The sequence below is a fragment of the Vulpes vulpes genome, chromosome 9 (genome assembly GCF_048418805.1).
Source record: "Vulpes vulpes isolate BD-2025 chromosome 9, VulVul3, whole genome shotgun sequence".
In the NCBI taxonomy this organism is placed as follows: domain Eukaryota; kingdom Metazoa; phylum Chordata; class Mammalia; order Carnivora; family Canidae; genus Vulpes; species Vulpes vulpes.
Window position 1 is genome coordinate 102,428,774 of NC_132788.1, and position 24,720 is coordinate 102,453,493.

The 24,720-nt window shown below is 53.3% G+C and overlaps 4 protein-coding genes across 6 annotated transcripts in view; 1 reads left to right on the forward strand and 3 right to left on the reverse strand.

Moving 5' to 3' along the window:
• The window catches only part of MAST1 (microtubule associated serine/threonine kinase 1), a 30,088-nt gene extending 28,286 nt beyond the window's left edge, over positions 1-1,802 (reverse strand). Inside the window, exon 1 of one of the 2 annotated variants that reach the window (XM_025983619.2) lies at positions 1,642-1,802. In XM_025983619.2, coding sequence (XP_025839404.2) covers positions 1,642-1,680 — 39 coding nt within the window. In that variant the 5' untranslated portion in view covers positions 1,681-1,802. The remainder of the gene's footprint in view (positions 1-1,641) is intronic. The other variant, XM_025983620.2, reaches the window with a different exon arrangement.
• Positions 1,803-5,800: 3,998 nt separating this feature from the next.
• RTBDN (retbindin) lies at positions 5,801-8,499 on the forward strand. Its single transcript, XM_025983622.2, has 5 exons — positions 5,801-5,989; positions 6,569-6,635; positions 6,749-6,859; positions 7,353-7,449; positions 8,053-8,499. Exons 1-5 carry the CDS (start codon positions 5,821-5,823, stop codon positions 8,278-8,280), a joined length of 672 nt encoding a protein of 223 aa, XP_025839407.2. The 5' UTR covers positions 5,801-5,820; the 3' UTR covers positions 8,281-8,499.
• Positions 8,500-15,983: 7,484 nt separating this feature from the next.
• Positions 15,984-20,926, reverse strand: RNASEH2A (ribonuclease H2 subunit A). The gene is made up of 8 exons (XM_072721462.1): positions 20,794-20,926; positions 20,533-20,604; positions 20,283-20,409; positions 20,093-20,180; positions 17,871-18,008; positions 17,678-17,765; positions 16,357-16,480; positions 15,984-16,214 (listed from the first exon to the last, which is right to left on the reverse strand). Exons 1-8 carry the CDS (start codon positions 20,918-20,920, stop codon positions 16,079-16,081), a joined length of 900 nt encoding a protein of 299 aa, XP_072577563.1. The 5' UTR covers positions 20,921-20,926; the 3' UTR covers positions 15,984-16,078.
• On the reverse strand, positions 15,984-23,666 carry THSD8 (thrombospondin type 1 domain containing 8). Of its 2 annotated transcripts, none has more exons than XM_025983485.2 (10): positions 23,348-23,666; positions 22,022-22,227; positions 20,794-21,216; positions 20,533-20,604; positions 20,283-20,409; positions 20,093-20,180; positions 17,871-18,008; positions 17,678-17,765; positions 16,357-16,480; positions 15,984-16,214 (listed from the first exon to the last, which is right to left on the reverse strand). In XM_025983485.2, the coding sequence occupies exons 1-2, from the start codon at positions 23,496-23,498 to the stop codon at positions 22,028-22,030; spliced, it is 351 nt and encodes a 116-aa protein (XP_025839270.2). In that variant the 5' UTR covers positions 23,499-23,666; the 3' UTR covers positions 15,984-16,214; positions 16,357-16,480; positions 17,678-17,765; positions 17,871-18,008; positions 20,093-20,180; positions 20,283-20,409; positions 20,533-20,604; positions 20,794-21,216; positions 22,022-22,027. The 2 variants fall into 2 exon arrangements, with proteins under 2 accessions (XP_025839270.2, XP_072577564.1); XM_072721463.1 differs by having other exon boundaries at positions 20,794-21,219.
• Between the last annotated feature and the right edge of the window lie 1,054 nt (positions 23,667-24,720).

Genomic DNA, 24,720 nt, shown 5'->3' on the forward strand with positions numbered 1-24,720 from the left:
GAAGGGAAGAGGTAGGGGGCAGGACTCTGGCGGGGTAGCCTGGCCCAGAGGACGCCTCAGGAAGGAAGGGTGGGTGAGTGGGAGGATCCCAGGCTGGGGCGGGGTCTTGAGCAAAAGACGGAAGGCCCGCGTGGCGCTGAGCCAATGGGAATCGGCGCCGTCCGGAGGGCGGGAACACACCCCCTTGTAGGCCCCGCCCCTTCCCACCCTTTTCTCGGGGACCCGACGGCGCGGACCCAGTCTGGCTGCATCAGCACCTGCTCAGGCTTTGCCGCTGCTCCTTCCCTTTTCTCAGAACCTCTTGTCCCACCCCAGCACTAAGATGGGGTGGAAATTCGGGGAAGATTTCGAGAGCCCAAGGCACTTAGATGGAGCCATCTGTGTTGGGTCTGAAAGCAAATTAGCTTTCCAGCCCGGGTCTGGCTCCAACATCATCCAGATTACCTGGGAAGTCCTTCCTATCATCTGACTCCAATATTTCCTGCTGCAATGACTGATCAGCTCACCTTGGTCTCCAACCTCAGGGATAGTGTGGGTTAGAGGAGTCCTGAAATGAACGAGGCCCTGAGTGAGGGTTTGAATCCTCCCCTTCTTTTTCCAAGTACCAGGCTAGGTATGTAGCCTGAGTCTAGGGCCATCTAGGCTTTATCTAAACTCCTCCAGATTGTGTATGGTGGGCCTGGGCTCCAAGTAGCCTCACAAAGACCGGACCCCAGGCAGGCCTTGGGGTGAAGCTTTGACTAGTTTCCTGGGACCAGTTTAGGAGCAACATCGGACCTTCACCTTAACCCTTAGAAGCGCACGAGGAAGATAGTAGAAGAGGACCCTTCTCAGCTTCAGAATCCCACCCATCTTGAAAGCGGGAGTTCCTGATGCCTGGATTTCCCCACACTCCACAATCCTCAGTGTCCCACTCTGTGCAGTGGACTCACTCCCGCGCCTGCGCAGCCTGGAGACCAGTATCTTCTAAGGCTGCAAGGAGCTAAAAATCGCTCCCGCCCACCCACAAGCTGGGCTGGACTTGAGGATCTGGCGGGGGGGGGGGGGGGGGGGAGGGGGGGGCGGGTAGTGAAAGGAGGGGGAACGAAGAGTGAGGAGGGAGGCTGTCTAGGGTGTCTGTCCAATTAGGGCAGTAGGAAGAATCCTGGTGGCCGGGCAGAAGCATGGAGGTCGCAGGGGCTGCTCACGCCTCGGAAAGGGGTTCCTGGGGTGGTGAGGGGCGAGGCTGCAGCATAAACATGTTTACGGCCTCTGCGGCGCCGGCGGCCCCGAGGGGCGCGAGCCCTGGGGCAATAACTTTGCTCTGCGCCCCCTCACCCCCAGCCTGGCTCCGCGCCAGGGCGATGACTTCGGTCCCAGCCCCCTCCCCCTCCGGCGGGCCAGGTGCCCCTCGGCGATCCTCGAGGGGGAGCGCTAGGCGGCACCCCCTCCGTCAGCTCCCTGGATCCCCGGGCGGCGCCTGAGGGGCGGGGTCGCCAGCGCGGCGGGACGCGCGGCTACCGCGTTCCCCTCGGTAGCGTCCCGAGGCCGTGGGAGGGGGCGCCCTGGCCGGCCCGGGCGCAAGTTCTCCCGCCCCCTGCCGGGCCCCTCCTCAGGGCGCCGACCCCTTCCCCGCCACCCGGGACCGGGGCCGCCGCGTACCTGCAGCCTCCGGCGGCGGATCAGGCCCGAATCGTCCATGGCGGCGGCGGCTTCGGCCCCGGGGAGGGAGGAGGGAGGTGGCGGCGGCGGCGGCGGCGGGAGGAGGGAAGAGGGAGGGAGTGAGAAGCCGCGGGGACCGCGGCGGCGGCGGCGGCGGCGGCGGCGGCGGGTGGGGGGGTGGGGGGTGGCGGGGGCGGAGCAAAGTGGGGCGGACCCGGCGCCGTCACTGCGTCGGGGCGCCCAAGCCGTGCCTCGGCCAAGGCTGCCCTAGCCGCGGGGTGGGAGGGGGCAAGCCGGGGAGGAGCTTCCCTCTGCCCCCATGGGAGCCACGCTACGGAGAGACCCCTGTAAGGAGAGACACCCCAGTGGAGAAGAGACATGCCCATGGGTAGACCTCCAACCCCAGAAACACCCAAGGGAGACATTCTTGCTAAGATAAATTCCTTATGCGGATATCCCCCCCCTTCCTGCAGCGACACCCCTCAGGGAGACACATTCCCACGGGTTGGATAGTCTCCACCGGGAGGCCCTCTGCAATCAGAAACTCCCCCTTCACCCTGAAAATCATTCCTAAAACAGATGATCTCTGAGAGGTAACGCTTCCTCTCAAAAGCCCCCTGCCACCCCCAAGAAGAGACACTTCCGAAGAGAAAAACCTCCACGGGTGACATTTCACGTGGGAAGCCTGGTGAAAGCACAGATGCCCCCAGTGGAAGACCCCCCTAAAATATTCTCTGTGGGAAATTGTTTCCACCCATGAGACCCCCACATCCTAAGGAGATACATTCTTACATACTGACATTTGCATTGAGGACACCCATCCTCACGGGACATGCTCCCACAGAAAAACATTTTGCATGCATACACCGCCCCCCTTCCCAACCAGAGCCTCTTCGGAGAACCCTGCAACCCCTCTAACGACCCCCCCCCCCCCATCAGGATTAAGTAGTCAGGCCAGGCCGGACTGTATTTATAGGAGAGATTAGCTGGTAGTTTGGGAGGGGGGCAGCTGAAGCGATTTTCACACATACCCCCCTGCAGTGTTCCTACAGCTGAGACCAAGCCGACCGTGCTTCCCAGAGTTGGTGTGGAAAGCATCGGCGACCTCCCTACTCCAAGTCTAGGCGACGAAGGACAGGGTGGGGAGAGGGCTTCCCAAGGGTCTCTGCCTCCAGCTGGCCAGGAAAGCCCTGGAGGGCGCGGTCACTGGGCTGGAGCGACCCCTGCTGGCCAATGAGGGCGACGGCGAGGTCTAGGTCCAGGTGTTCCCCAGACACTTGTTTCCTCGTCTCCGCGGCTTTGCCTGCGTTATCTCAGTGTTTCTCTCTGTCTCTGTTTATCGGCATGTTTGTTTGCCATCCCTCTGAGTCTGTTCTTCCAACTTCTCTGCCAAAGGCCGGGACTCCGCTCTTGTCGCCCCTTCTAAAACCAACTGTCGCGGGAGCTCTCCGTGGTGCTGATCTTACGCGCTCCTGTCCGCGGTGCTGAATTCCGAGGGCAGGGTTGGGGGCTGAGGTCAGGGGAGGGGAAGGGTTGGTGGAAGGCACAGCCCCAAAACCGGACAGATCTGACACACGAGCACCCTGGACTACCTCGAAATGGACTAGGGGAAGGCTAGGTACACTAAGTCTTGGTTGTTGAAGCCAATAGGACATCAGTGGGTGTCCCCCAAGGCGCCAGGACACAGGGCCTCCTGATTTCGTTAATTTACTCAACACGCACAGAGCACCTGCTGTGTACCAAGTTGTGTTTTGAGATCTGGGAGTTCCGCAGTGAAAATGACAGACAAAAACTCTTCATTAGCCTGAGTATGGAGGGATATTTGTGGTAGTTGCCACTGCTCACAAAAACACATATGCACACACTACAAGCACAGGCACACACACTGCAAATATACAAACATAACATATCAACACATCCTCAGGAAACGGACTCACAGGGGATCACCTGTGTGGCTCAGCGATTTGGCGCCTGCCTTCGGCCCAGGGCGTGGACCTGGAGTCACGGGATTGAGTTCCACTTCGGGCTCCCTGCATGGAGCCTGCTTCTCCCTCTGCCTGTGTCTCTGCCTCTCTCTCTGTGTCTCTCATGAATGAATAAATAAAATCTTTAAAAAAGGAAACAAACTCACATACACATAGTCACACATTCTGCAAATATGTACTTCTCTAAAATACACACAAATACACATTCTCAGCAAACACAGACTCACACACAAACACGTATACACGTTTGCAAATATACACTTAGCACACACTGAATCCTATAAAAACACATAATACAAACACAAAATCAGCAAACACAGACACACACACATATACACATAAACTCACATTCTGCGAACACACACATATGCAAACACAAAATTAGAAAACAGACATACACTCAGCAAATGAAGACACACACAAAACAACATGTACAAACACTCAACAGACATAATCACACACACACACATAATACCAAAACCAAGGGAAATTCAGCTACATACAAACTCTTTTTTAAGATTTTATTTATTTATTAATGAGACACACACTCACACACACAGAGAGAGAGAGAGAGAGAGAGAGAGGCAGAGACACAGGTAGAGGGAGAGGCAGGTTCCATGCAGGAAGCCTGATGTGGGATCCCAGGACCCCGGGATCCCGCCCTGAGCCAAAGGTAGATGCTCAACTGCTGAACCACCCAGGCGTCCCTACATACAAACTCTTACCCAACATACAAACACAATATTCTCCCAACACAACACGTGGACACACACATACACTCACATACCCACTGCAGCACTGTTCTTCTCACCAGACTCTCCCACTAGAATGTCCACTCTGTGAGGTTGAGATTTTCATTTTTTGATTACTACTGCATCCCCAGAACCTAGAGCACTATAGGTGCCCCATAAATGTTTGTTGAATGAATGGATGAATTGAGGGAATGCTTGCAAGAAACTCACATTCACGGAAACTGCAGAAGAAAACACACACATTTCAGATGCAGACACGCACCCTCCCCACACATGTGAACACCCTCTTGTTCATTAATGGTTGCTGTTCATGGTCAACAGCCTATATCCCCTGACTTTACCCACAGCATTCTCACAGGACAGCATCCTGATTCTACATCCCCCTCCTTTACATTTATTATATCTTAATCAATTGGATACACGGGGATTGGGACATATACACCCAGATTTTGAACACACACACACACACACACACACACACACACACTCAACCAAGAGACACACATACTATACCTTCACACAACAAACATACACTACACACACACACACAGCCATGCAAACACACTCTCAACTAACACACACACATAGAGTTTAAGCCATAATCTCAACATAAAGGCCAACATAAGTATATATATACACAGCAGTCCCAGGGGCATTGGCCTTTGGTCAGCTGGAGCAGGGGGTGGGGCGGAAGGAAACTCCTCCTCTGCATCAAACCACACCCCCTTTGGCTGCCGCTCTTTCCTGGACTTGACTCTGAGGTGTCTCAGCAGCTCCCTAGACCCCGGTCCAGTTAACGGTGAGAGGTGATCAGAGGGGGCAGAGGAGGGGAGGGAATTGTCTTGTCTCCACAGACCCTCAGCTTCTCCTAGCCTGTGGTTTTTGGACCACAGCAGCAAAACTGGAGTCCTGCCACCGCCAAGCTTGGCTCCAAAGGCCCAGCCCTGGTGGCAGCCCCTAAGCCGATTGTGGGCCGAGAGAAGGTGACCATGAGAGGGGCCAGCAGGGATCAAGAAGGAGGGAGGAGACTGGGCAGAAGAGAGGGAGGAATTACTGGACAGAAGACGGAGATTGAGAGAGCTGGGGAGTCCCTTTAGTTCTGAAGACAGAGGGGATCACCTGAGCCAACCAGGTGGGAGATCCTCCTGGGCATGAGGGGGAGGGGAACCATGGTCCAACTAGAGGAGGGGGCCCTTGGACCTAAAGAGATGGAGGGGACATGAGTCTGATGGGGGAGAAGGGGCCCCTGGGTCAGAGGCAGGACTTGATGGTTCCCTGCAATTTGAAGATCCTTGGCCATTGCCTCCCCCATCAACTGCTCTATCTCTGCTCTCCCTGGCACTGTCTCCTGGGTAGGCATTAGGAGGGTACCACCCCTAGCTCTCAAAAAGGGACAGCCAAAACTCACCCCATTCCCAATCTAACTCTTGTCTCAGGTGGACATGGCCAACAGGGGCCACACTCAACCCAGGGCCCTGGCCTGGGCCCTGGGACTGACCCTGGTATGGATCCTGCTGGGTGCCTGTGGAGGGAGCCGCCCACTCCCAGCTTTGTCCCGAAGACACCATAGGCTGGCGGCAGATCTTGGCACAGGCCAGCTGCACCTTGCAGGTGAGCACTCCAGACCCTACCTAACCCCCAACACCCAAGAAACCCCACTTCATCATAGCAATACTAAGATTTCCTTATGAGAATGGCTTAGGGTGAGGCACAGGCGGGGAAGGTGAGCCGGCAGGACTAGTGCTAAAGAATGGTTAGAGTGCGCAGAGTCTGGAGTCAGACTGCCTGGGTTCAAATTCCAACTCTGCCACTTCATAGCTGTGTGACTCTGAGCAAGTCACTTAACCTCACTGGGCTTCATGTAGACCATTAAAAAGGGAGAAAAATAATAGACCTACCTCATAGGGGTATTGTAGAGGGGTGTATGTAAGCATATGAAAACTTATACCATTATCAGGGACATAAACAATAAGCTGATTATGATTTATTATTATTATTATTATTATTACTAGAAATTGCATTTGTGTCACAAGAGAAGTATTTTTATTTAAGTTTTATGTTTGGGTGGCACTGATGTAGCCGGGGTGTCCCCTGTTTAGGGGACTCAGGCCTTGGTTCCCCAATCCTACCTGAGGATCCAAGACCCCAACTCACAGGAGTCCCCTTCCCCATGGTCCTGTTGTCCCCCAGAGATGGACACACCAGAGGCATCGGGCCCTGGGATGGTCTCAGAAAACTGTGGGGAGCCGAGCCCCGGGTGAGTACAGTACCCGCCAGGGTTTCCTTGTGTCCTTTGCTCCAGTTGCCCCTGCCAGGGGCCACAGCCCCGGCGCATCCTGACTCAAACGAGTTATTTTTCCCAATGTTCAGGTGCGAATCCTTTCTGGGACACCTCCAAGTCGCCCTCCACAATCGCTTCCGCCTGTTGTTACTGGGGATACGCCAGGCGCAGCCGCTCTGTTCCGAGCTCTGCGACATCTGGTAGGGAAGGCGGGGCAAAAGGGGGTGTGTCCTATGGTTTGCGCGGGACCAAAAGCGAGATGGGCAGCTCGCTCGTCTTGGTGTGTGAAGGGGCCAGGCCTGCCTCCAACAAGGCCAAGATCTGAAGATGAGGCCCAGTGTTTGGAGGCCAGGTGGGAAGGGGCGGGGCCTGTAGTGGACCAGGCTTTTAAGGGGCGGGGCCTCCTGTTTGAAAAGAGAAGCTAAAAGGGTAGGGAATGTAAGGGGCTGGCCTGAATTAGATGGTCTGAAGTCTGCAGGGATGAGGCCAGCTGTGACAGGGCCCTGGATAAGTGTGGAGAATATAGGGCAGGGTGAGATCTGGAGGATGGCGTCCGTGGGGGGCGTGGTCCCAAGAGGCGAGACCTGGATCAGGGGGCGGGACGTACACGGAGGGAAGACTTGGAAGGCAGGAAACCCACTAGAACGCGACCGCGGAGACTTTACCCCCCTCCTCTCTACACACCATCCGCAGGTTTGCCTCGTGTGAAAGTGATATTACCTGCGGTCGGACTTGGCTCCCACTCCTAGAAAAGAGGGGCTGTGAGCCTCGCTGCACTACCTACGAGCAGGTGAGCTTGAGACAAGAAGGTGCAGGTCAGAGACTGGGACCTCCCCTTACTGTGTCCTGCCTTAACCCGCCTAGGCCCCAGAGTCCGGAATGGCACTCCCAAGGCCCCTGCTCCCACCCTTCCCCCTTCCGCAGCCCAATCTCCGTAATGGGATACGTCTGGACACTCCCTAGGGCCCACTGAGGCTGGATTTGTCCTCCCCAAGGGACCGTCTCTGCTCTAGGCTCGTCCACAGTCCCCCGCCCCCACCCCGGAAGACCCAGAAGCCCAAATCACCTCACCTAAAACCCCAGCCTTAATCTAGCCCTCCCCCATCCCAACCCTGGGACCTAGTAAAAAAACTCGCCCTCTCAGGACTCTGCTCCTGTTATGCCCTCGCCCTCACACTCCCAGGAGGACCCAAAGAGGGTCACTGCCCACCCCTCGACAGCGGCTGTACACTCGCCCCTACTTGCAAACCAAGTCCAAGATTTTCCTTTTCAAAGGCCACGTCCCTGAGCTCTCCCCCGCCTACACCGCCCGAAGGCCACGCCCCCCCCGCCCCCCCCCCCCCCAATATCAGGACTCTATCCACTCCGGCCCTAACTCCACTCCCTCTCCCAGACCTTCGCTGACGGGGCGGACCTTTGCCGCTCGGTTCTGGGCTACGCCCTGCCAGTGGCCGCTCCTGGCGCCGATCACTGCCTCAACATTTCCATCTCGGTACTGCCGGGGTCCAGACAGGAACGGAAGGCCCAGGAAGTCACCTTCCCGCGTTCCCGCCGCTCACGCACCTGGATCCTGGATGCTCCCGGCAGCGGGAGCGGCAGTGGAAGCGGCAGCGGCCCCTAGGGGGCGCCAGGCCTTGAGTGGGAGATTCGTCCCTTCCCCAGACCCCGCCCCTCTAGACACCCGGAGCTTCACCATTCTCCCGCTCTGCCTTCTAGTTTCCAGAGTCCTGTCCCTCCTCCCTGGAGTCCCAGGGACTCGCCCTTCTCCAGGTGATTAGAGAAATAATCCAACTCTAGCTCATCTCTCCCTCTCCCCCTCTGAATAAAGTCGCCAACTAGAGCACTGTGATGTACCTGCTTCTTGGGGCAATAGGGGGCAAAGATAGCTGCTGGAAAGAGATCAGTGTGTCACTTCAAATCGTCAGGTCCGGGAAGCCTGGGTGGCTCAGTGGTTTAGTGCTGCCTTCAGCCCAGGGCATGATCCTGGAGACCAGGGATCAAGTCCCACGTCAAGCTCCCTGCATGGAGCCTGCTTCTCCTTCTGCCTGTGTCTCTGCCTCTCTCTCTCTCTCTGTCTCTCATGAATAAATAAATAAAATCTTTAAAAAAAAAAAAAAAAGTCCTAACTTAAAAAAAAACAAAAAAAACAAATCGTCAGGTCCCAGAGTTAGCAAATGATGCACACTAGCATGTAAATGACAGCCTATATTCTGAGCACTTTCACAACTTGGAGTATCCAGGTGTCAGAACTGAAAAGGGGTCCAGAAGAGGGGTTGACAAAGGGAAGAGGTATGTCCCCCCCCACTATGTCCACCAGGCCCACCAGGAAGCCCCTTCACTTGTACAGACTTCAAGACAACCTTCATGGCCCTCCCCTCTGATTAAGCACCCAACAGTGGCTGGCATAACGCACACTTCATTCCTTCCTCCCTTTCTTCCAAATCCCAGTCCTCCACCTAAGACAAAGGACTTGACTCAGATTTAAAATTTGGGATGTTAAGTGCTACTCCTGATCCTCCTCCTACCCAAAAGCCTTAGGACAGCCTGTTTCCTCACCAATAACAAAGAGCAATGTGCCTTTTAGTTTTGTTCAATAGAACAAGATTGATGGATGTGTCCCGTGCCCAGACACTGCTGAGATAGATCAGGCCCATTCTCTGCCCTCAGGGAAGATGGAATAGTATGAGAGGTGCCTCACTGGGGAAGTGGCAGATAGACCTCTTTCAGCTTCAAGAGACAAACTCGGTTATTTTTTTTTTAAAGATTTTATTTATTTATTCATGAGACACAGAGACAGAGAGGGGAAGAGACACAGGCAGAGGGAGAAGCAGGCTCCCTGCAGGGAGCCTGATGTGGGACTCGATCCCAGGATTCCAAGATCATGCCCTGGGCTGAAGGCAGGTGCTAAACCACTGAGCCACCCAGGGATCCCCGAGACAAACTCAGTTCAAAGTATCTTTAGCCAACAGCTAAAGGAATGGCTAAGCTTCAGGAATGGTTATATCTAGTTCCTGAAGTGATGTTAGGAATCTATCTGTATCTTTTTCTTGGCTATTTTCAGCCAGGATCTCCTCACAACAGGAAAGATGGGACAGCAACTACATGATTCCAGTAGTTAAAATGGTCCTATTTCTCTGTCAAAGTTTTCCAGTGCTGGCACTCAATGATCCTGTCTCCTCATGAGAGCCCATCACCAAACCAATCACTGTGCCCAGAGGGATGCTACACTCTCAATGGCCTGACATGGGTTATGGGCTTGTGCCTGAAGGCTCAGGATGGGGTCAGTTCCCTCCGAACCACATGGACTGGGGATGTTTTCCAGCCATTCTGAGTCTCTTTATCTATAAAATGGGGATAAGTGTTCCTCTCCTAGGATTGTTGGGAGAATTAAATGAGCGAATGCAAGTTGTTCTGATTATACATAGCTGTGCAGCAACTCCAAACTTAGTGCTATAAAACAACAATCATTATTCTTTCTGGGTTCAGTTACAAACACTGGCTGGGTCTGGAATCACCCTAAAGGCTTCTTCATTCATACATCTGGTGGTTGGCACTGGCTCTTGCCTGGCTGCCGACAGAATTGCTACACATGGCATGTCCCTCTGGCTTGGGCTTCCTCACAGCATGGCATCTGGGCTCCAAGGGCAAGTGTTCCAAGACAGTCAGGTTGAAGCAGTCTCCTCTCTTTCTCTCTGGTGTTAGAAAGCAGTGTTGCCTCCACTCTCTATTCACTGATGTTGTGTCACTAGAGCCAGCTCATATTCAAGGGGAAGCATTAGACTCCAACTCCTAATGAGAGGGATGCCAAATAAAATACTTAGAAAATCCCTGGGACATAATTAACCCTCAATAAACATAGACATTATCCATTATCATTGTCACAGTTATATATACTGTTACACAGAAGGCCTTGAACACAAGGCAAAGGTGCTTGGCCCTGATGATAAGGTGAAAGCCATGGAAGGTTTACACACAAGAAGGCCCATCAGACTAAGACTCTTGTCTGACCCTGCCAGTAGGACAGGGAGAGGGTGAGACTGGAGATAAGGAAGACCAGTGAGGACATCAGGACAGGAAGCAGACGGTGGGCAGAGATGGGTGAAAGAGAACCAGAAGAATAACCCACATGGTAATCTTCCAGAAACGGGTTATTGTTAATTTCATTTTATTTATTTTTAAGTCTTTAAAAAAGATCTATTTAGAGAGAGAGAGTGAACAGGGAGGAGCTGAAGGAGAGGGAGAGAAAGAATCCCAAACAGGCTCCAGGCTCAGGGTGGAGCCCAACGCAGGCAGGACTCAATCTCACTATTCTGACATAATGACCTGAGTCAAAATCAAGAGTCAGGGATCCCTGGGTGGCTCAGCGGTTGAGTGTCTGCCTTTGACTCAGGGCCTGATCCCAGGGTCCGGGATAGAGTCTCACATTGGGCTCCTGCAGAGAGCCTGCTTCTCCCTCTGCCTATGTCTCTGCCTCTCTGTCTTGAAAGAGAAAGAAAAGAAAGAAAAGAAAGGAAAGAAAAGGAAGGAGGGATGGAAGGAAGGAAGGAAGGAAGGAAAGAAGGAAGAGGAAGGAAGGAAGGAAGGAAGGAGGAAGGAAGGAAGGAAGAAAAAAAGAAAGAAGAAAGAAAGAAAGAAAGAAAGAAAGAAAGAAAGAAAGAAAGAAAAAGAAAAGAAGAGTCAGACACTTAACTGAGCAGCTCAGGTGCCCCCAGACCCTTCATTTCTAACAGATGAGCTTGATGCTGCTGATCTGGGGATCTCTATTTGAAAAACTGGGGATTCAAAGATCTATTTTTTAAAGATGTTATTTCTTTATTCATGAGAGACATAGAGAGAGACACACACACACACAGGCAGAGGGAGAATCAGGCTCCACGCAGGGAGCCCGATATGGGACTCAATCCCAAGACTCCAGGATCACACCCTGGGCCAAAGGCAGACAGACGCTTAACTGCTGAGCCACTCAGACGTCCCAATTAAAAAAAAAAAAAAAAAAAAAAAAAAAAAAACTTAAAAAATCCAAAAGTAACACTTGCAAATTACACCCGTAGGGTGCCCACTAACTTCTACTTACGGGGGGATAGTTTCTCTTTATCTTGTCCAGGCAAATTCCATGAGCAGTCAAAGGGGCCTATACATTCAAGATAAAATATAATTCTAATTTGAGAGAAAAAAGTAAATCCAAAATTTATAACATAAATTTACATATTTATAGCAGAGAAAAGGACAGGGCAAAATTACTAATGGAATCTGGATGTGTAAACGTTTTGTAACTACAATGATAACCAGAGGCTGAGGCTTGAAGAGAAGGTACCCCAAGGGTGGGAAAATGGGGAGGCCCCAGCTCCTCCCCAAGGTCTGCCTTCACCATCCCTACTCTCCGGCCTTCTCAAAGCAGATCTTCCGGGACACCTGGTGGCTCAGCGGTTGAGCATTTGCCTTCAGCTCAGGGCCTGATGCTGGAGTCCTGGGATTGAGTCCCACGTCGGGCTCCCTGCATGGAACCTGCTTCTCCCTCTGCCTGTGTCTCTGCCTCTCTCTGTGTCTCTCATGAATAAATAAATAAAATCTTTAAAAAACAAAACACCAAAGCAGATCTTCTCATCTCTGGGTATCTGCACTAACTGCTCCCACTGCCAGGAGCCCTCTTCTCCCTCCTGTTCTGTCCCACCCCTCAGATCTCAGCCATTGAGCTTCTCAGGCTCTGTGAGCCCCAGAGCAGAGCTGGGATCCCCATGGTGCACTCCTGAGGTCCCCTGGACCTCAGTGGGTACTCAGAGACCTTTTGTAGCTGGGTCAGCACTGGCTTCCTGGTCCCCAGCACAGAACCTATGTGGAGGTATTCGGTTATGCACTAAATTGTATTCCACTCCCCAAATACATGTTGAAGTCCTAACCCCAGTGCCCCAGGCTGTGACTACATTTGGATAGGGTCTTCCAAGAGGTAATTAAAGTAAACTAAGGTCACATGGGTGAGTCATAATCCAATGACTGGAATCCTTAAGAGATTAGGGGCGCCTGTGTGGCTCAGTCAGTTAAGCATCTGCCTTTGGCTCACGTCATGATCCCGGAGCCCTGGGATCGAGCCCTGCGTGGGGCTCCCTGCTTGGTGGGGAGCTTGCTTCTCCCTGTCCCTTTACCCCTCCCCACTGCTCATGCATGCTCTTTCTCTTTAATAAATTTAAAAAAGAGAGAGATTAGGACAGACACACACAAAGGGACTACCTTGTAAAACACAGGAAGAAGATGGCCATCTGCAAACCAAGGAGAAATCAACACTGCCAACACCTTCATTTTGGACTTCTAGCTTCCAGAACTGAGAAAATAAACTTGTTGTTTAAGCCACCCTGTCTGTGGTACTTTGTTATGGAGCCCGAACCAACTAATACATGCTCCATAAATAATATTCCCATAATGTCCTGGGCTTTTCCCATCAGAACATTTTTTTTTTTTTAAAGGATGCTTTTTTTTTTTTTTTTTTTTTTTAATTTATGATAGTCACACACAGAGAGAGAGAAAGAGAGAGGCAGAGACACAGGCAGAGGGAGAAGCAGGCTCCATGCACCGGGAGCCCGACATGGGATTCGATCCCGGGTCTCCAGGATTGCGCCCTGGGCCAAAGGCAGGCGCCAAACCGCTGCGCCACCCAGGGATCCCCCCATCAGAACATTTACTAAGAAGTTAAAAACCATCCCCTTTCTTCTTTCCATGAAATGCTCAAGTCAAGGAAGAGTCAGGGTGAGGGAATGAGGTGGGAGGGCTGGGTACTGGATATCTTCCTACCCCCAGGTACCAGTTCTTAACTTTTTATCCCAGATATTCCATTCCCCACTCAGGAATTGCTTTGGGCATAGACTTGTCCTACTTTCATCCAGGAAGTGACAGGGCAGCTGCTGGGGGATGAGGCCTTTGGAGATTGAGATGTGATATCTGGAACTATGGCAGCCATAGTAGGACCATGAGAGGCAGAAAAACCCCACCAAAATGGCAAAATAGATGAATTTTTAAAATGGTGTCTTTGGGGCACCTGGCTCAGGTGGTTAAGCATCCAACTCTTGATTTTGGCTCAGGTGATTATCTCAGGGTCATGGGATCAAGCCCCATGTAAGTCAGGCACTGTGCTCAGCGCGGCATCTGCTTGAGATTCTCTCTCCTCTTTCTGTCCCTCCCCTCCACGTGTGATCTCTCTCAAATAAAACAAGAAAAATCTTAGGAAAAAAAAAAAAAAAGAGTGTCCTTGATGTTGTTGAGCCACAGTGTAGGTTGAGTGTAGGCTTCCAAACTTCTCACGGACTGAAATAAACCTGTCCTGCTACTGGCAAGGCTGTGCGGGAAATAAGTGCTTACTTACACTGCTGGTGGGACGAGTTCATGTCTTCACAGAGAGGAGTTTGAAAATATCTCTCCAAATTACAAACCACATAGATCCTCTCACCCAGCAAGCTCACCTCTGGGGATTTATCCTACAGACAAAACTGCATGAGAAATGATGGCATACCCCAGTCATTCTCCGCTGTACACATTTAATATTTATTCTTAAAAACATTGTATTTATTCATGAGAGACACAGAGAGAGGGGGGCAGAGACACAGGTAGAGGGAGAAACAGGCTCCATGCAGGGAGCCCAATGTGGGACTCGATCCCAGGTCTCCAGGATCACACCCTGAGCCAAAGGCAGATGCTCAACCACTGAGCCACCCAGGTGTCCTACATGTTTAATATTTAATGGCAAGCCGGGCAATAACTCAATGCCTCTTAAGCATTAAGTAGGGGCATCTGGGTGGCTCAGTGGTTGAGCATCTGTCTTCAGCTCAGGTCATGATCCCGGAGTCCTAGGATCGAGTCCTGCATTGGGCTCCCCGCAGAAAGCCTGCTTCTCCCTCTGCCTATGTCTCTGCCTCTCTCTGTGTGTCTCTCATGAATAAAAGTCTAAAAAAAAAAAAAAGTATTAAATAAACCACAGGACATTTGCACTGAGGACTTTAAAGCTAGAATGGGCATGAGGAAGGTCTTTAGGCATTCATTGGGAATTACCTCCAAGATGTGGTGAAGAGTAAGAATGTGCAGTCTAGGGTAGTCTGTTTCCATTTGTAAAACAAAAACAAACCTCAGAAAAGCATCCACATGTATATTTGTAACGTGCCAGGCAATGCCCAGAAGGATCTAAAAGGTATCTGCTGTGGCCTGAATGTCTATGTTCCCCCGAAATTCATGTTGATATCCTAATTCCCACAGATAATGGTGTTAAGGGGTGATTAGGTCAAGAAGGGGATTAGTGCTCTTATAAAAGCGACCTTACACAGGTTCTTTGCCCCTTCTGCCGTGGGAGGACACAGTGAGAAGTTGGCAGTCCACAACCTGGAAAACGGTCCTCACCAGAATCTGACCACCGTGATCTTGGATTTCTGTCCTCCAGAATGGTAATAAATGTCTGTTGTTTATAAACCACCCTGTCTGTGGTATTTTGTTAGGGCAGCCCGAACAGACTGAGACACCTTGGTAAGCCCACCAGCAATCTGGAGGCAGGGTGCTCCCTCCTAATTCTGCATCCTACAAGTATATTACGCATTGAAAAAAAATAATAGGGGCACCTGGGTGTCACAGTTGGCTAAACGTCTGATTCTTGGTTTTTGGCTCAGGTTGGGATCTCAGAGTTGTGACCTCGAGTCCCGGTTGGGCTCCATGCTCAGAGCAGAAGTCTCCTTCAGATTCTCTCTCTCTGCCCTTACTCTGAGCCTGCATGTGTGCTCTCTCTCTCTCTCTAAAACAAACAAATCTTTATTTTTTAAAAGATTATCTATTTATTCATGAGGCGAGAGAGAGAGAGAGAGAGAGAGAGAGAGAGAGCAGGGACACAGGCAGAGGGAGAAGCAGGCTCCACGCAGGGAGCCTGATGCGGGACCCGATCCCAGGTCTCCAGGATCCACACCCCCCCAAAGGCAGCACCAAACCACTGGGCTACTGGGGCTGCCCAACAAATCTTTAAATAATAAATTAAATAAAATGAAAATAAAAATAAAAGGGGACACCTGAGTGGCTCAGTGGTTGAGCATCTGCCTTTGGCTCAGGTTATGATCCTGGGGTCCTGGGATAGAGTTCCATAGCAGGTTCCCCATGGAGGTGCCTGCTCCATCTATCTAGGTCTCTGCCTCTCTGTCTCTCATGAATACATAAAATCTTTAAAAAAAATAATAAATACAAATTTAAAAATAAAATAAATCAGCCAGGGAGGGCCCATCTTGTTTAGGTTCCAAAAGTCTGTAGCTGGGTAGAGCTACAGAGCACACTCCCAACGAGCTTCCACCCCAAAGTACAACCAAATGCTTAGCTTTCCTTAAACAATTTTAATCACAAATTGGGGGGTGGGGGAGAAGCAGTGCAGGGTGAGGGAGGCACGTAAAGGGAGAACAGGCTGGCTCCTAGAGAATGGTGGCTGACTCCAGGCCTCGCTCTTGGAAGTACCGGTGGGGGAGGCGGGGGTGGGTTCGGGGGCCTTTGCTGAAATAGGACATGATCCTCCCAGGTCCCTCCTGATCCCCTGTCACCGAGTCCTCCCTGTGTGAGAGAGAGAGGTGGGGATACTGATCACTTTGGAGTGTCGGGAGGAGGCCAGGGGTGGGGGGGGGGGGGGAGTCCCAGGGAGGACTGAGCTCCAGCCTCCCTCTCTCATTCTTCATGGCACCCCCAGGACACTCACCATATAACACCTTCTGCCTCCTTCTCCAGGATGCTCTGGGCAGTGCGCCAGCTGAAACGGACAAACTGGGGGAAGCCAAACACAGGCTCCACGTGCTTCCTCAACCATGCTTTTGTCTTGGGATCTGAGGGACAGGAAAGGTGGGGTGGGCAGTGGTGATGGCCCCTGAGCCCTGCCACACGGTCCAAGTTCCTCGGCCTGGCATCGGAGGCACCACTACCTCATCTTGGCCTCCAGAGTACCCCTGAGGCACCTCCCACTGTCTGGGACCCATTCCTGCCTCAGAACCCTTTTGCAGGCAGCTTCCCAACTCCACCTGATGTGCTCAAGGTAGTTTAGGGAGACTGTCCCTGAGACATCCTTTCACCCCCTCAAGGACAACAGTCATTAAATGAGCATCTGTGAATCATGGTGGTAATACCCGCCATCTCCACAAAACTAGGAGCTCAGCAGGCACAGGAAGGTCCTTCTTTGTCTTGCTCATGGCTATATCCCCAGGGCACAGACTTGCATGGCACATACCAGGCCCTCAATAAGCACGGAATGCGACCCAAACTGTCTTTGGCTTGGATCTGGTTTCCTTACTTTGGCCTCACCTAAGTTCCAATCACAGACTTGCTGTGTCTCCCTACCCAACTGCCCATCCCTCCCTTGGGCCTCAGAAGGACCACAGGGCTCCTTGAACCCAGCCACTGAATCTTGAAATAAACTCATGGCAGGAGGCGAGCACACGATCATCTACCACACAGACAAAGAGAGTGAGCCTCATAAATGGGAAGAAAACAATAGATTCGGGGCGCCTGGGTGGCTCAGTTGGTTAAGCAACTGCCTTCAACTCAGGTCATGATCTCAGGTTCCTAGGATCGAGCCCCACATGATAGCCTACTTCTCCCTCTCCCTCTGCTACCCCCGCCCCCGCTTGTGCTCTCTCTCTTCCTGTCTGTCAAATAAATGATAAAATCTTAAAAAAAAAAAAAAAGAAAAAGAAAAAGAAAACAACAGATTTAAGCTGGGGCTACTGGACATGAGTGGACACCGCTCACCACCACCCCTTTCCCCTTAATAGACAGATGCCCACCAAGGGTGTCAGGCCCTCACTGGGGCACAGCACAGATGGAGAGAGAAGGGAGAGAGCCTGCCCACTGGAATCCAGCTTTGCCACATGCTGGCCATAAACAAGTGGCTCCCCCGTCTGAGCCTCAGGCTCTTCCATCGCGGAGCAGGATGAGCACAATGAAGAAAACTGTAGAAGTGCATTCAGGCCTCCCTTGTTGGCGTTACTGTCAATATCACTGTCTCAAGGAGGCTCCAGTCTGCTCACCATTGGGGTAACCGGAGCCATAATCGGCATCCAGGTCCTGCAGCTTTTCCACAAAGTGCCAGCTCTTTACAGCCTGGTCACGGGCCACCTGTGGGCAAGATAAAAACTTAGGATCTCCCTCCCCTGAAGCAGGCATGCCTGCCACATGTCCAGGGGGATGCTAGGAGCTGGCCACGGCCAGAAGGAGCCTAACCTTGGCACAGATACTGGCAGCGCTGACCACAGGGTAGAGGGCATCCGCCTTGGCCTTGACTGTCACCTCAATGCCAGGAAAGCGCTGCTGCAACCGCTCTTGGTAGGTCTCTGGCAGCCCCACAGTGTCCACAAATACCTGCCGTGGTGACAGAAAGGTATTCATTCAACAAACTTCTGGGAAAATAACTGTGTCAGTGATCCAGCCTCACCGCATTTACACCCGCTGCTCCTGTGTCTGGAATACTCTTCTCAGCTCAAGGCCTAACTGCACCTTTCCCAGGCATCTCAGTTTATTTTATTATTTTTTTAAAGACTTATTTATTTATTCATGAGAGATACACAGAGAGAGGCAGAGACATAGGCAGAGGGAGAAGCAGGCTTCCCATAGGGAGTCCGATGTGGGACTCGGGACTTGATCCTGGATCCCGGGATCACACCTGGAGCCAAAGGCAGACACTCAACTGCTAAGCCACCCAGGCATCCCGGGCATCTCAGTTTAAAAGTCCCCTCCAGGGGCACCTGGCTGGCTCAGTCGGCAGAGTGTGCAACTCTTGATCTTCAAGTCATGAATTTGAGCCCCACACTGGGTGCAGAGATTACTTAAAAAAAAAGGAAAAGTCCCCTCCAAAAGAGGCTGTCCCTGATCAAGCTGAAGCTATTCCACACTTACTGAGCACCTACTGCATACCACAGCTACAGCAGATGCCAGGAATTATAGAAGCAAATGCAAGACAAAAAAACCTCTGTCTTCATGGAGTGGATACCCTGGTAAGTGCCACAGACAAGAAACAGGATAAATAATAAAGGACAGGGGAGAGTTGGGAGGGATTACCATTTTATTTCTTATCTACCTTTTTTTTTTTTAAGATTTTATTTATTTATTCATGAGAGACAGTGCGCTGAGCCACGCAGGCTGCCCTACTTATTTTTTAAGTATGCTCTATGTCCAATGTGGTGCTTAAACTCTTGACCCTGAGATCAAGAGTACCATGCTCTAACGACTGAGCCAGGCAGGCATGCTGGGGGGTATCATTTTATATAGTGGTAGGAGAGATTCGGGGATGGTCACTTCAAGGTGGTGACATTTGAATAAAGGCCTGAAAAAGGTAAGAGAAGGAGCCATGTGAAGATGCCATGTGAAGAGGATTCTAGCCAGAAAGAACAGCTAGTGCAAAGGCCCTGAGGTGGGACCATGTCAAGTATGCTAGACAGTAACAGGGAGGCCTCATAGCTGGAATAGAGAGATCAAGTCAGTGACCTCCATTGCTGTTACCCTCAGAAATCACCTTTATTATCTGCTTACCAGCTACCATCTGTGCCTCCTGACTTGGTCACCAAACCCTAGAGGGCAGGGCCCTTGTCCGTCTGTCCTAATACTGCATTGTGGGCTCCATATTCCAGTCCTGGACTTCAGCCATCTCCTCAACAAGGTCTCCCTTGTTATGTTCCCTATCTCAAGCGTATTTATCCTTGTTATTCTCTCAAAACGGCCTGTTCTTTGCCGCAGAGTACTGGATACAATGCCAACTTTTATTTCCTTCTGGTAATTCAATCTCACTCTCTTTCACTTGACACTGAACTTTCCAGATTTGTTACTGGGATCAAAAAATTAAATGTTGAGATCTATGTTTCAAAATGTGACTATCTGCTTCACAGGAGCAGACTATAAAGGACAGGCATCAAAGTGGGAGGAGGATGGGGGAGGAATCCAGGAGAGAAGAGTACCCTGGGCTAGGACAGAGGCCGTAGACAGGAGAACAGATATAGATTTGTTCTGGATTCCGAGCCTTTAAGATACAGAGAGATAAATCAGGGCACCTGGGTGGCTCAGTGGTTGAGTGTCTGCCTTTGGCTCAGGTTGTGATCCAAGGGTCCTGGGATCGAGTCCTACATCAGGCTTCTCACAGGGAGCCTGCTTCTCCCTCTGCCTGTGTTTCTCCCTCTCTTTCTCTGTGTCTCTCATGAATAAATAAATAAAATCCTAAAAAAAAAAAAAAAAAAAAAAGATACAGAGGTAAATTAAAAGGGAGTGGAGCTGGGGGCTCCTCCTTGATCCTGTATGGGGCACACATTTTGGGTAGGAAAAATAGTAGAAAGTCAAAAGACAGCAATATATATTCCTGAGATAACTCAGTTATGTCTGACTCTGAATCACTCAATGTACTTATATACTCCCATTTTATCCTGAAGTGATCAAGTGTGGACAATCCAACAGCTCACCTGTGCAACTTTCACACCCTGGTCCAAGGCATACTGCACCAGCCCAGTGGCTGTATCATGGGATAGGGAGTTCAGGTTGTACTTGACCCTGCAATGGGAAACAAAACCTAGTCAGTTCCGGTCCCTACAGCGATCCCTTCCAGGCGACGCTGGCTGCCCCTCCACCCGGCCCCTCCCGGAGGCCCCTCACCGCCCAAGCATGCTCGTAGAGATGAGGTTTGGAGACAGCACGTCCAATGCCCAGCCCACAAAGTCCCTGTCCTTCTCCATTTTCACAAAGAGCTTGTCCCGCTCGCTCTCCGATAGGGTCTTTGAGTCTGGGAGGAGGGTTGGGAGAGAAGGGGTGCGACTGGTTCTCCCAGCTGTTCTCCCCCTCCAGTTTGCACCCGCTCCTGCACACACCCAGGAACCCCCTCCCCAGGGTCACACCTCGGGCTCACCTGCCACTTTCAGGGCTTCCAGATCTGCCAGGCGGGACAGGGGACAGTAACAGATGGCGTAGACCATAGGGCCTGGAGAAGCGAGGGTCCAACCAGTGAGCCCGTGAAAACCGCTATCCTTATTCCATCATCACCGCTTTTTTCGGTGCCATTACCACAATCACCCCCCTCCCCGGGTAGGGTACAATCCCGGTTTCCGTTCCAGTGCAACGTGCATTCCCCTAATCACGCCCCTCCCCCAGCCCAGCCCTGGGGGCGCACCCAGCACCGGGCCCCGGCCCGCTTCATCGACGCCCAGGACGCAGGGCTCCTGGCGGCACACCGCGGGCACAGGCGAGCTCAGGCGACAGCGGCCCGTGTTGTCTCTGTCCAGCTCGCTGAAATCCATGCCGTCTCTGCCGCCGCCACCGACCGCAAGAACCAGGTCTACAGGAGCGGGTCTAGGCGCGCGTTTTCCGCGGGCCCCGAAGCGGCTCTGGCTCCCGACCAATCGGTGCCCGGGACACGCCCCCGACGCTCTGGCCACCGTTGACGTTTCCGCAGCCGCCTCCGAAACTCCTGCCGCGCGGCTTCCTGGGAATTGTAGTTCCCAAGGCCGACCGCCGAGCTCCTTTGGGGGAACGGGGTGGGCGGGGTCGCCTTCCAGGCTCCGCCCCGGAGTCCCTGACGCCCCGCCTGTCGGGGCTGCTAGGAGGATAGGGAAAGAAAAGTGGGAAACTGACGCAGGCCTTGGAGGCCGCGGCCCAGACAGGGCCTAGAAGGTCAAATATCACTATACTGCCAGACTACTGCCAGTGCCCACATCACTGGGTCCCGGTCCCCGATCTGGATGCTGGCTCTGGTCCCTGTCCCTGCCACCCCACACAGGCTAAGCCCTCCGGACCAGGTATTCCTACTTCCACTGGGCTCAGGCCTTCAGATTTGCCGTCCAGCTCCCTCTCTCTCGGTACCTCACCCAGACCCTCGCCCCGCCTTTCCCCCTTCCTAACCTCTCTCTAACAGGGGCTAGGCCTCCTCCACCCACCCCTTCCCAACTGTGATCCCAGATCTCAATAGGCTTCTGCTGAGAGTCTGAGCCCACCAGGCAGGGCCATTCCCCCCAGTTGAGGGTTCATGTCCCCCAGTTCTTGAGTCTCAAAGGGGCTCACATCGTCACCCTGTAGGTCCTTGACCCTCATCAGGCTCATGCCCCTTCCTCAGGGTCACAGTTCCTCCATCTCTGATTCCCCCCTCCCGGCTCATCACTAGCTTTCTTCCTTTCTCCCCGGGTATCAGTGGGGCTCACGGCTCCTGACTCAGCTCACCTTTCCCCACCATCTTTAAGCCTCATCCCTAAAGGCTCTCCTCGCCCCCCCCCCCACGCCCCGCCTTTTCTCTCGCCTCACCCCAGGCCCTGAGGACTCTCAACCCCCTGGGAAGCCCCCCCCACCCCAGCGGCTCAGACTAGTCCATCTGCCCTGGCCCCGCCTCCTCTGCGCTAGTCTCTCACCCGGGTTCAGGGCCTCCAGTCGCAATCCGTTGGTTTGCAGGATGAACAATCCCGTTGCCTGCACGGCCGCACCTGCACCAGATTCTCGCGGTCCATGAACACCGGACCCGGCGCCGTGCCCAGGACCTCGCGGCTGCGCTCCTGCTTGCCCAGGTCGCAGAAACAGCGCCACTTCCCCCAGGGGCCAAGGATGGAGTCCTCCAAGTCTAGGGATAGAGGGCCAGGTAGGGGGGAACCTACCCCCCCATGCCCTCCTCTAGGAAGGGAGGCAGATAAATACACTAACAACATCTCCTGCTTGCTGGGCTCTGCGTCTGTGCCAAGCACTCCACCATAGATGATCTAATTTAATTTTCCCATTATTCCCAGGTGGGGAAACTGAGACCTATAGAAAGCAAGCCACCCCTGAGCTGATACATCTGGTGTGTTGCCCAGAGGAATTGCAAACTGACACTTCCCACCTGTGCCAGCCTGTCCAGTTGGGAGTGTGATACAACACCTTTGGTGCCCACCATCTGAAGCTGACTCCTGTCTTGGGAGGGGGGGTGATAATGGGCCTGTTCAGTAGGCATAGTGCCACCTAACCAGCAGGGATGCCAGGTGGTAAATTAAGTGACATAATTGGCATAATATAATGAAGGTACTGAAAGTCTCTGGTGATGTGCTAGCAGGTAGTACAAAAACAACTATAATGACCACTTTTCAAGCAGTTCCAACCTTCTGAGTGCTTATCAGAGGCTCTTTTACAATGTTCTTTTATGGACTCCTCCCTATGCCCCTAGGAAACTGGTCTTATCCCAACTCTGCAGCTCACAAAGTCCTAACACTTCATGCCTTCCCAAGACAACACTGGCCTCTTTCTTTCCCTCCGCCTGGCCTCTTGGCTTTGGCACTTGCTGTTCCCATTCCCTGGCATACTCTTCTCCCTCAATCTTTGTGTTTTTGGCTTTTGCTGGATTCCTGCTGCATTGGTTACCGATCTGCTCTGTCAGGCCTTTTCCGACTTGAGACATTTACCCGCCCCTTTCTTCCTCTATCCCTATCCTTCCTAGCGCTTATCCATGAGTTTATGGATATGTCTGGTTCTGGATTTATTGCCTACCCATGTCCCCCTCTGCCCCTGTAAGCGGTGTAAAGTCAGTCTCTATTTCAACTTACAGGTAAGAAAACTGAGCCTCAGAGAAAAGTAACCAGCCCAAGGGAGCCAGCCAGTGTGCGGATGGGGAGAGATCTGAAGTCCCTGGAGGAGGGTCTGTTTGCAGCCAGCTGGCAAAGTGGGGCAATAAGGCACCTTTCCGCACCATCACACCCGCAGCGTGTGGTTACCTTTCTCCTGATGCTGCAGCCGCAGCTCCTCCCAGAGGTCGCCTTCGCTCTTCTCGCCGAAGTAATTGTAGTTGGGGGAGACCCTAGCAGGGGTCCCCAGAAGCAGGAGAATCAGAGGCGGCAGCAGTAAGTCCGCCGGGCTCCCGGCCATGCCGGACTCCAACCGACCCGGGCGCGCTCCGAGGAGGAGCTCCTCGCGGGGGATGCGGTGGCCGCGTCACCCCCCGCCAGCGGTGGCAGTGGTCGGGGCCCGCGATCCCCGACTCCTCCCGCCGCGTGCGGGCGCGTGGACCCGGCGGGCCTCGTTCCCCACCCCCCCGCGGTTGCAGTGGACCCGACCGCTCCGCTCGTCCGCCCACCCCCCCTCGCCCTCTGCGTCATGGTTCGGGCCGCGCATAAAAGGCACCCAGGCCCCGGGCGCGCTCGGCGCTGAGAACGTGTGTTCGCGCGTCTGCCAGCCCGTGCGCGCCGCCCTTGCCCACGCAGGTATGGACACCTAGAGGGCACCGGGCTCTGGGAAGCCCCCCCCCCCCCCCCCCGAGCGGCTCCGGCCGGGTCCAGACCTTAGCGCTGCAGCCTTTGTTTCCGCCCGCTGGAGTGGCCGCCTTTGTCCTTGCAGGGGAAACCGAGGCCTCGGCCTTGCAACACAAGCCGCATCGGCGAGCTCCCCACCCCGGCTCGCGGGGGCTCCTCCCGGAGCGGTGGGCTGGTGCCAGGGAGCTCAAGCCGACACGCTAATGGGGGGCCCCGGCGCCTGCGGCCCGGCCGCTAGTGCTGGTCAGGGGGGCGGGTCTCCTGCAGTGTCCAGGCCGCGCAGCCCGGGTACCCGGGAGGGTGCGGGGTAGTGCTGCGGCCTCTGCCTCTCAGTAACCGGGCCCAGCACGCAGCATGACCTTGGGAAGGGACGACAGAGGGTCTTCCCGGGCGCGCTGACCAAGCGGGGGGCGGGGGGTGTCTCAGCTTGCAGTCATGACCTCTGGCAAGGCGCACATCGGAAAGCCCGCCCCGCCCTTCCAGGCCACCGCCGTGGTGGATGGCGCCTTCAAGGAGGTGAAGCTTTGCGACTACAAAGGTGAGGGGCAGCCGAGAGTGGGCCCAGGTGGGGGTAGAACCCAGGCGTTAGAGGCCTAATTCCTTGTCTCTCCCCGCTTCCTTCCCCAGGGAAATACTTGGTCCTCTTTTTCTACCCGCTGGACTTCACCTTCGTCTGCCCCACGGAGATCATCGCCTTCAGCGAGCATGCCGAGGACTTCCGCAAGCTGGGCTGTGAGGTCCTGGGGGTCTCCGTGGACTCTCAGTTCACCCACCTGGCTTGGTATGAGCGGGGACCCGCAGGGAGGGAGGATGTCACCGGGCCTACATTCTCCTCAAGG

Coding starts and splice junctions, on each gene's coding strand:
- THSD8 (XM_025983485.2), bottom strand. CDS start 23,498: ATGGCCGGGAGCCCGGCGGACTTACTGCTGCCGCCTCTGATTCTCCTG. Junction 22,228..23,347: donor GCTGCAGCATCAGGAGAAAG/GTAACCACACGC, acceptor CTCTATCCCTAG/ACTTGGAGGACTCCATCCTT.
- RTBDN (XM_025983622.2), top strand. CDS start 5,821: ATGGCCAACAGGGGCCACACTCAACCCAGGGCCCTGGCCTGGGCCCTG. Junction 5,990..6,568: donor AGGCCAGCTGCACCTTGCAG/GTGAGCACTCCA, acceptor GTTGTCCCCCAG/AGATGGACACACCAGAGGCA. Junction 7,450..8,052: donor GCTGCACTACCTACGAGCAG/GTGAGCTTGAGA, acceptor TCCCTCTCCCAG/ACCTTCGCTGACGGGGCGGA.
- RNASEH2A (XM_072721462.1), bottom strand. CDS start 20,920: ATGGATTTCAGCGAGCTGGACAGAGACAACACGGGCCGCTGTCGCCTG. Junction 18,009..20,092: donor AGGGTGTGAAAGTTGCACAG/GTGAGCTGTTGG, acceptor TCACCACGGCAG/GTATTTGTGGACACTGTGGG. Junction 17,766..17,870: donor CTGCCAGTATCTGTGCCAAG/GTTAGGCTCCTT, acceptor TCTTGCCCACAG/GTGGCCCGTGACCAGGCTGT.